General features: G+C 37.7%; 1 protein-coding gene across 1 annotated transcript; it reads left to right on the top strand.

Annotated features, from left to right (window-relative positions):
* Positions 1–8,142: 8,142 nt before the first annotated feature.
* Positions 8,143–10,505, top strand: LOC107768124 (putative LRR receptor-like serine/threonine-protein kinase RKF3). The gene has a single exon (XM_075237804.1). The coding sequence runs from the start codon at positions 8,403–8,405 to the stop codon at positions 10,308–10,310; it is 1,908 nt and encodes a 635-aa protein (XP_075093905.1). The 5' UTR covers positions 8,143–8,402; the 3' UTR covers positions 10,311–10,505.
* Positions 10,506–10,964: the final 459 nt, after the last annotated feature.

Here is a 10,964-nt window from a genome sequence, read left to right as displayed (position 1 = left end):
TAATTAAATAATAAAAAGGAATTTTGTCCAAAAAGATTAATCAATCAATCGATCTTTGACCAAATCCAAATCCAAATCCGAAGCCGAGCCGAGCGACGACGATGACGACGTGAGGCTTGCCTTCTTCTTAACTCTTTAAGAGTTAGAGGAAGAGCAATTATATATATATCCATCAAAAATCTTTTCTTCCTCCAATATGGGACAATGTCCCTTTTCCAAGGAGGGAAACTCAAATATTTTATTTTTTCTCCATTTCTCATTCACCCTCTTTAAGCTACACAAGCTTAAAATCCCAACAATACGCACAATGCTCAATGACTTAAAATCTAAAGATGTCCATGTTTCAAACCAAACAACAGATCGACACATACAAGGCTATCCATATCAATTCAGAATTAAAACAAAAAATCGAATTCTCAGGCTCTTACAAATTGAATAAGATTCAAGCTCTTCAACACTTTAAAAAATGCTAAAATGTCGACTAGACTTCCTAAATTTTATTAAACCAATTCCATGTAGTTGCCCTCATGCTTCAATAATTTGACTAACTTATATCCATTATTTTCCACAAAGTATTAACAGAAAACTCATCACAACCTAAGATTATCCAGAGTTTATGAAAGAGTTAATGTTTCTTATCATTTAAAATTCAAATAATTACAGAGTTTTCATGTTTACCTGCTAGGCGGAGGAAATAGCTGAATTGAGCCAAATAAAGACTAGAAAACAGTAAGGATAAATCTCTGCAAAAATCCCAGCGAACAACAGCAATTCAGAAAGCAAATTCAGCTTTTGAAAAACCTAATAAAATAGTGATTTGAAAATCCACCGTGATCAATAATCTCCATTTTTCTAGGAAATTTTCTTTTGTGAGGCTTGATAATTGGATTTTCGATCTGGTTTTTCCGCTGTCTCCCTTCTAATGAGGATAAAAGTCCTATTTTGTTAACAACGAAAAATACAATGAAATCAATGGAGTTTGACCTAGGGTTTACTGTGTTTTAGAAGAGAGAGAAGAGAGAGTTTTATTAGAAACTTCAGAAAAAAATAAAAGTGAATCATCAGTTCAATACAATGTGTAACTAGGCCTATATAGTTGACTCGGAAGTCCAACTAAGCCCAAAATCACCGAGCTGAACAAAACAGAAAAATTAAATATATTTGGGCTCAGCCCAGTACAAATAAAAAGAGGATATTAAACCCATGACTAAGTAAATCCAACACCTCCCCCTCAAGTTGGAGGGGGAGAACACCCCCAACTTAGAAAGAAGATCATGATGAGCAACCCCAGCTAAAGCCTTTTGAAGATATCCGCGAGCTGAGTGGAGGAAGAAGTATGCAACAAATTAATGAGGCCCTCAGCAATCTTGGCTCGAACAAGATGACAAACCAACTTAATATGTTTAGTGCGCTCATAAAAAATAGAATTCTTTGCAATGTGAATGACAACCTGGCTGTCACAAAACAAGGGAACAGAAGAAGGACAACTGACTCCCAAATCCAAAACCAGCCTATGCAGCCAAGTAAGTTCACCAACAGCTTTACTCAAACACCTATACTCAGCCTCAGCAGAAGACATAAAACCACAATCTGCTTTTTAGACTTCCAGACAACCAGACTACCTCCCAACAATACACAAAAGCCAGTGACAGACCCCCTGGTTTCAGGGCAGGCAACCCAGTCACTGTCATAATAAGCAGCCACAGAAAGATCAAGAGAGTTGTTGAAAAAAACACCAAAATCAGCAGTACCCTTCAGGTATTTCAAGAGATGGAGAGTTGCCTCCAGATGGGGAAGGCAAGGAGACTGCATAAACTGAGATAAGTGCTGGACAGCAAAAGAGATGGCAGGCCTTGTATTAGTAAGAAAATTGAGATTGCCCACCAATGACCTGTAAACTTCAGGTTTAGAGAGATGAGTGCCCTCCTTGGCTTTAAGCTTAACATTCAAAGGGAGAGGACAGACCACAGAAGTAACATCTGAACAGTGAAACTCCATGAGAAGATCATGAATAAATTTCTTCTCATGTAAAAGAACCCTAGAATCTGAATATAACACCTCAATGCCTAGAAAGTAACTACGGGATCCAAGATCTTTGATCTTAAATTGAGCATCAAAGAAAGACTTCAAAGAAGAAATCTCAGCAGAATCAGTCCCTATGAGGATAATATCATCCACATAAACTGAAAGCACCACAATAAAGTCCCCAGAAACTCTAGTGAAGAGAGAGTAGTCATTAAGGGAATGATGGTAGCCTCTAGAAGAAAGAGCCTAGGAGAGCTTGGCATACCACTGGTTGGAGGCCTGCCTAAGCCCATAAAGGGACTTGTGAAGTCTGCATACCAACTAGCTAGAACTGGAGAGGGGAGTAACAGAGTAACCATGGGGCAGCCTCATGAACACCTCTTCATCAAGGTCACCATGCAAAAAAGCATTGTTGACATCAAGTTGGAAGAGGGGTCAATGCTTCTTGACAGCCACTGTCTTAACAATGGACATCTTAACCATAGGGGAGAAAGTCTCATGAAAATCAATCCCTTCAACTTGTGTATCACCCGTGATAACCAATCTAGCCTCATACCTTTCAACAGTACCATAAGCCCTATGTTTGATTTTGTACACCAACTTACAACCAATGGGCTTCTTACCAGGAGGCAAGTCAATAATGGACCAAGTGTCATTGGCCTATCTCATGGCATCCTGCCACTCAGGCACAGAAGCAGCTTGAGAGTAGGAGGATGGCTCAAACACAGGAGGAACAAAGGTAGAAGGAGAGGAAGAAACAGAAAGAGAAGAAGAAGAGGAAAGTGAAAGTTGGCAAACATAATCAGAGAGATACCCTAGAGGATTATAGGACCTAGAAGACTTTCTGATAGGCACAACATCAGGAGGAGCAGAAACAGAAGAGGGGGGAACTGGAGAAGGAGGAACAGGTTCATAAATCTAAGAAGTGGAGCTAGGAGGTTCAGAGAAACAATCATCAGAAACAGAGAAAGAAGTAAAAGTATAAGGGGTAGGAAAAGCAAAGGAAGGAGTAAAAAAAGAAAAAATGTGTTCATGAAAAAGGACATCCCTGGAAACAAAAGATGACGTGGAGACAAGATTGTACAATTTATAAAATTTCTTAGCAAAAGGGTACCCCACAAAAACACAAGGCACATACCTAGGAGCAAATTTGTTCCTATGAACCTTAGGGACTGTGACATAACATAAACAACCAAAGGGCCTAAAATGAGAATAAGAAGGGGGCTTCGCATAGAGCAATTCAAAAGGAGTTTTATTCTTCAAGAGAGAGGTAGGGAATCTGTTAATGAGATAAGTGGCAGTGAGAATGTAATTCCCCCAAAAAGAAACAGGCAACTTGGACTGAAACAACAAGGCCCTAGCAGTTTCTAGCAAGTGTTTGTGTTTTTTTTCTACAATACCATTTTGTTGAGGAGTGTGGGGGCATGATGTCTAGTGAATGATCCCTTTTCAGAAAAATTTAGAACTAATGGAATTGGACCCCAATTCCCAAGCATTGTCACTCCTGATAGTCTGTACATGATAATGAAAATGAGTTTCTACCATGGCAATGAAACTCTTGAGGAGATCAAAAGCATTTATTTTGGCTCCTAAATGGTGAGTCCAGGTTGCCCTAGAGTAGTCATCTACAATGGTGAGGAAATATCTAGCACCATTAGAAGTAAGGGAGTGATAGGGGCCTCAGGTATCAATGTGGATCAACTGGAAGGGAGTTGTGGAATGAATTGTACTGTCAGAGAAGGGGAGTCTAGTTTGCCTAGCTAGGGGACACATTGAACAAGGAAAAAACTGCTTGCTAGAAAGAGAGAAATTGATAACAGATATATTCTTCATTTTATTAGAAGTAGCATGAGTAGAATTACAATTTGGAGCAGTAGAATCATTTGAAACATCACATACAACAGAAGTAGGAAAAGTAAGATCAACACTAGAAACACAATTTGAAGAGTTAAATGTAGAAATCTACAACTTGTATAAGCCATTGTCTAGTTTACCAAGAGCCGGTGGCTTCTTCACAGAAGGACCCTGTAAGACACATAAAGCCTTAGTAAACTGTGCAATCCCATAAAATTGACTGACCAACTGTTGGACTGAAAAGAGATTATATTGAAAACTAGGGACATAAAGCACATTATGCAGAGTGAAATTGGGGAACAAAGTTAGAGATCCACAGTTGTAGACCTTAACCTTGTATCTATTTGAAAGAGAAACAAGATAAGGAATGGCAAGAGGTTGTATATTAAAGAGAATATATTTAAGAGATGTCATATAATTAGATGCACCGGTATCTATTATCCAATCAGAAAGAGTGACTTGGGAAAACAAAGCAAGTTTAAGTTAAACACTGTGAGTGGCCACTCTACCAGCAAAGTGTGCTGAAGCTATGAGTGAAGTAGATGAATCAGGGTTGACATGAATCTGTTGTAGAAGATGAATTAACTGGGAGTACTGTGCCTTTGTCAAACCAGGAACCCTAACAGATTGTTTAGAACAGTTGAGAGGACCTACACCAGTAGTTGAATCAGAAGTACATTGCTGAGAAGAAAATGAATCAACTGCCACACGTGTTGAAGCCTTTTATGGTACCAGGATTCTTAGTGAATTTGAAACCTTGTGGCAAGCCATAGAGCTTATAACACTTCTCAATGCTGTGACCATACTTCTTACAATATTTGCAAATAATGGATGACTTCTGGGAATCAAAGCTCACCCTGGGAGCATATGGTTGTATAGAAACCCCAACATTGAAGGGGGCAGATTCTGAAGAGAAGTGAGACAGACATCTGCTTCTATTTCTCATTACTCAAAAGGATACTGTACACAGTGTCAATAGAAGGAAGAGGCTTTATCATGAGTATGTTGCTCCTAACTTGCACATATGTATCATTGAGACCCATAAGAAATTGATACACCCTTTATTCTGCTTCAGACTTGATACTACCACCACATGTACACCTATTATTTGAGCTAGCAGACAAAGAAGCAAGCTCATCCCAGAGCAGCATTAGCTTGTTGAAATATGCAGCTATGTCAAGAGAACCCTTAGAGATATGAGCTATCTATTTTTTCAATTCAAACACCCTTTCACCATCAGCTTGCCCATACCTAGCCTCAAGTTCCTTCCAGATGTCTGTTGCATACTCAGAATACACAACAGTGTCCTTAGTAACAGTGTTGGCAAGCCATGCAATAACCAGGTCATTGCATCTTTGCCATTGGCGAAGAAGAGAAAAACCTTCAGGAGGTCTCTCAGAAGTCCCATGAATAAAATTCAACTTATTCCTAACAGACAAAGCAACTAGGATGGACCTACGCCAACTTCCATAGCAAGAGCCATCAAAAGACTCAGTGACCAAAGAAGATCCTAACAAATCAGATGGATGCACATATAGGGGATAGCATGGGTGTGTGTAATCATCAGGTTGAAAAGGAAGACGAGAACTCGGAGTCCCATGGTCAAGGGAAGAGGTGTTATCAGAAGTAGACGAGGTCGAGGTTCCGGCTGTGATAGCCATTAATCAAAAACAAAACTTGAGAGAACAACTAATCCCACACAGATTTAAGCTTTAACCACAAAAGTAAAACAAAACCCTAAAACATGCAGTTGATATGAAGATGAGGAAAGAATGTATCAAAATCTTCGCGACTGGAAGAATACAGCCTTGTAAACAGCTCACACAAACAGTGAATCCGTTGAAACGGCGAAGAGGTCTCACAAATCAACAAAACCTAACCAAAATTGAGTGAACGAGATACTTGAAATTGAAGACGAAATCATCACAATCCAAGCTCCAAAACCTCAATCGAAGCAAGCGAGCTAAGATAGAAACCCTCAAAAGCGACCAACTCTTCATCACACAAAACATGACGATTGAATAAACCGACGGGGAAGAAGAAATCTCTGGTGAAACTCGTCGAGGTTACCATCGGAGGATAAAGAATCACGAGCATTACGGAATTCCTTGCTCTGATACCATGTTAACATCGGAAAATACAGTGAAATCAATGGAGTTCGGCTTAGGGTTTACTGTGTTTTAGAAAAGAGAGAGAAGAGAGTTTTATTAGAAACTTATGAAAAAAATGAAAGTAAATCATCCGTTCAATACAATGTGTAACTAGGCCTATATAGTTGACCCGGAAGTCCAACTAAGCCCAAAATTACTAAGCTGAACAAAATAGAAAAAATAAATACATTTAGGCTCAGCACAGTACAAATAAAAAGATGATATTAAACCGATGACTAAGTAATTCCAACATATTTATAGGTAAAAATTGCTAGGGCACTCTTCCTAATTTCCTTTTCCCTTACCTCTTTCACTTTTTTGTATTTTCTCTTTTAATCCTTTTTGTCCGACCCATTTCAACACCCTTTTTTTCTTTTTGCCTTGCATTGCTCATTAAACACCTATATCAAATCTAATTTATAAAATTAACCTATTCATTTGTTTTAATTTAAAATTAAGCTAATTAAAATATTAAATTAACTAATTGACTAACTAATTGAAACTACAAATGTAAAAAGAAAAGAAGAATAGCTAAAAGTAATTTGTGGGTTTTTGTATTTTTAACAATGCATCTAACATGCAGTTCTAAAGCTAAAAATGCAATGGGTGAAAGATCACAGAAATTATGGTTTAAAATGTTCCTAATAATACAATGATGCAAATGATCTAGAAACGTAATAAAAATGAAAGATAAAAAATATTTTTGATGTTTTCATGATTTAAAGTATTTCTAATTATGAAAAATGCAACTAAATACCATAAAATGCACACAACAAAATAGAGAGAGATCCTTAGAAATTCTATAAAAATCAAAGACAATTTGTGAATTTTTTAGGAGTAAACTATGCATAGGGCAAAAATTACGTGCTCACACCCACCATTTTGTCCATTTACACTAATACTAAATGAATAAATTACAAGTTGCTAATATGTGATTTATTTATCCAACTAATTGGCCACCGCCCACCAAGCCGGCGAGAAACTAGAAACTAGAAACTAAAGAAATAAATATCTCACGTTTTAAACATTATAGCTGCTAAAAATTTCAAGCAATACAACTTGTATTAAAGTAAACGATTGCTTATATGGTTATAAATAGTCAGAATATGTAACTAGCATTTGAAAGTATATCACTTGGATTGTTATGAAACTCCAGTTGCCGTCAGCCTCTTGGTATAATTTTCAAGGAGATACTTAAAGAATTTCTATGTATACAAATTTCGCGTTTACATTCATCAAACACATAGTGATTACTGATTAGTTGTATACGTTTCGATTAATGGATAGTTGACTTACTACTTACTGTATTCAGGAATAATCAAAATTTGTATAGACTTACTATATTCAAGATTAATTCAAATTTAGTAGAGAAGTAAAAAAGGAAGAAAATTTAACTTTGGGGATATAGACCATAGTGATTTGAGCTCGAAGAAAATTTTGTAATACATGAATTTTACGAATGGAAGCAGGCTTGCGAGATGGATCAAAATGGCAAAGCCCTTATTTATCATAGGACCTTAAGCCCTAGGGATCCTTGTATAAGTAAATTTAGCAACAATTAAACCCATTGCTAATTCAAGCCCAGCTATTGGGTTCAGACTCTCAAATGGTAAAGTATTCTACATTCTACATTAAACAGATATGCAGATTAGTACAAGGGATCCAAATCAGAAATGATTACCTACTACTACTATTACTAGGAATATCAAAATTGACTTCCTCTATCTAAAGGAAGGTGCTATTATAGATTCCAGCCACAGCCATATAATTCCAAATAGGGAGGTGGTGTTAGCTAGGCCAATCCTTGCAAAAGTACTTGAATCAGCTTTTGTACTAGTAGTTGCCCTAGTTGATGTTTTTCACTTAATTTTCCCTTGTATAATGTACTCGTATTCTAATTATTTATGCGTCTACATATTATCACTTATATTTGCCTATCACATTTTATGGACCAATTTCTGCCCACTAATTCATTACCGATCAGCAAGTGTCAAATGGAAATGTTGGTATCTTGACTTCATATCCCTTTTGACTAAACAGTTATATGAGTGGGACCTTCTTAGACAAGATGGGATTTATCTAAAATCTTAACTAACCTGGCTATTTCCCAGAACCTACTCAATTGTAAGAACTCAATAACTCCATATCTTGGCTGCCTGCCAGATATGAATAAAGATTCATTGTATTAGAATAATATTAGTAAAGAATAACCATGAACAATTGAATATGGTGGATGATTGATTCTATAATCTATTCCAACTCAACAATTCTTTTGTTCTCACCCTTCACCTCCATCACCAAAACCATGTACTATTATTATTCACCAAAATCCTAATCCTTTTTTGCCCTTTAACAACTCTGTCACCTTCGACCATGTTTCCCCTTCTTCATATCTTCCTCTTTCTCCACTTATCATTCCCTAGTTATGTATCATCCCAACAACCTAATACAACCCCATGTCCTCTCGATTTTAACGCACTTCGTAATTTGATAAACCAAAGTTCAAAACGCCCAAATTTGAACTCCACCACACACTGTCAATACATTCGTCAGGGCTTACGTCTTGTCCAATCTGAATATCTTCGCCGTACAAACTCTTTCTTTCCGCCACTCACATCCGCCGAATCTTGCTGGAACAGTTACCAGTTTTTGGTCAACGACTATGTACCCAACTTCGATATACGCAAATCTTGTGGTTTTCAAACTTCTTGGATCTCTCAGGGTTGTATGAATATCACTACTCGTTTCGAGTTCGAGTCTAATGTCTCTGTTTCAGCACTTTCCAACATGGTTTCTTCGTGTAATCAGTCCTTAGAGAATAATTCCCCTTGTGCCACGTGTACCACCAGCTTCTCTGGCCTTGCTTCTTACCTCAATGGACCTTCTGTTGGGAATGTTTCGGATTGTACGGCTTACCCTTCTATTTATGCTGCAGCTTTTGCTAATCAGGTTGGGCCCACTGATGAAGGTACTATAAAATGCTTGTTTGCTATTGATGTTACTGCTACTGCTAGTTCAGGAAAAGGTAAAAAGAATGTGACTATTATTGTTGTGGTTCTAGTTTGTGGATTGGTTTTAGTGTTTGTGGGGTTTGTTTATTGGTTTTTGTGGCGGCGGAGGAAAAATAGATTGGCTCATAAGTGGAACAATAGGAGGATTGAGAGTAATTTGAGTTCTCGTTTGGATTCGATTAGTGGAAGTACTACTTTGATTAGGTTTACTATCGATGAAATTAAGATGGCAACGAAGAATTTTTCGAGGGTGAATATAATTGGGACAGGAGGATATGGAAATGTGTACAAAGGTGTGTTGCCTGGTGGGGTTGAAGTAGCTTTGAAAAGATTCAAGAATTGTTCAGTTGCTGGGGATGCAAGTTTCACACATGAAGTTGAGGTTATTGCTAGTGTTAGGCATGTTAATTTGGTAGCTTTGAGAGGATATTGCACTGCTACAACTCCTTATGAGGGTCACCAGAGGATTATTGTTTGTGATTTGATGAAGAATGGGAGTCTACATGATCACTTATTCGGGACGCGATATGAGAAATTAAGTTGGGGTATTAGGCAGAAAGTTGCACTTGGTACTGCTAGAGGTTTGGCTTACTTGCATTATGGAGCACAACCGGGTATTATTCATAGGGATATTAAAGCTAGTAATATTCTTTTAGATGAGAGTTTTGAGCCTAAGGTGGCGGATTTTGGATTAGCAAAGTTCACTCCTGAGGGAATGACGCATTTGAGCACTCGCGTAGCAGGGACGATGGGATATGTAGCACCCGAGTATGCTTTATATGGCCAGTTGACAGAGAGGAGCGACGTTTATAGCTTTGGGGTTGTGCTTCTTGAGCTTTTAAGTGGCAAGAAAGCAATAATAGAGTTTAATGATGGGCAGCCGACGCTTGTGACTGATTGGGCATGGTCATTAGTTAGGGAAGGTAGATCATTAGATGTTCTTGAAGACAATATTCCGGATTTAGGCCCTCCAGAAGTTGTGGAGAAGTATGTATTAGTAGCTGTTCTTTGTTCCCACCCACAATTGTACGCGAGGCCAACAATGGACCAGGTTGTTAACATGTTGGACGCGGATATACCTGTTCCAAATATACCAGAGAGACCAATTTCTCTCATTGCGGATCTTGATGACATTGAAAGGTCTGTTAGCAGTAGTTTTTCTGGTAATCTGTCCACTGCTGCAGGCTATCAGCCATACATAATTGAGCGCGAGACACCCCTAGCAGATAGTGATTCTGTCAAGGACAGATCATTGGATAAAAGATTGTGATAGAGATAGATGCAAAGTATCAGTTTGAACTTTCTACTTGATAGAATTTCGAGGAGTTGTGATGAATAGCTCATTCGTTTCTAATATAGGAACCAGAACTACTAACATAAATTGTACAGTGACTATGTATGTATACTCAACTTTTGATTCTTGTGTAATAGTTTGGAGGAATAAAGCATGATGTTTTGAAGGCAACTGCTCTTTCCATGTCCTTTGCTAAATGTACTAACGGATCCTATTACAACAACGCATTTGACTATCCTGATGGAGGAAGAATCCTAATATACTACTTATTAAAGTTACTGATCGAATGTCTCTAGGCATGAAAGATGACCAATCCTAATAGCTTATGTTACTATTAGAAGATCTCTAAATTTAGTAAGTGAGATCAAACACTTAATGTTCATAATAAGGGAGTTTCTCATTAAAACTGAACTATCATCGAAATCCTAGTAGGACGCTTTGACATTACGCACAAACACTTTATGTTCTATGAGTCCTGTGAGCTGAATATCTACAAAAAGCCTAATGATTGGAAATCAAATCAATAAATACTAAAAAAATTAGTAGTCGCCCAATTTTTGGCATTATGAAGTCAAAGGTATAGTTTGATCTTTTCCTCTTGTCATTAAATCATAAAGCTGCTTTGTCCCA

This window comes from Nicotiana tabacum, chromosome 19 (genome assembly GCF_000715075.1).
Source record: "Nicotiana tabacum cultivar K326 chromosome 19, ASM71507v2, whole genome shotgun sequence".
Classification (NCBI taxonomy): domain Eukaryota; kingdom Viridiplantae; phylum Streptophyta; class Magnoliopsida; order Solanales; family Solanaceae; genus Nicotiana; species Nicotiana tabacum.
This window is presented reverse-complemented; position numbering and strand designations above follow the sequence as displayed.

Coding starts and splice junctions, on each gene's coding strand:
- LOC107768124 (XM_075237804.1), top strand. CDS start 8,403: ATGTTTCCCCTTCTTCATATCTTCCTCTTTCTCCACTTATCATTCCCT.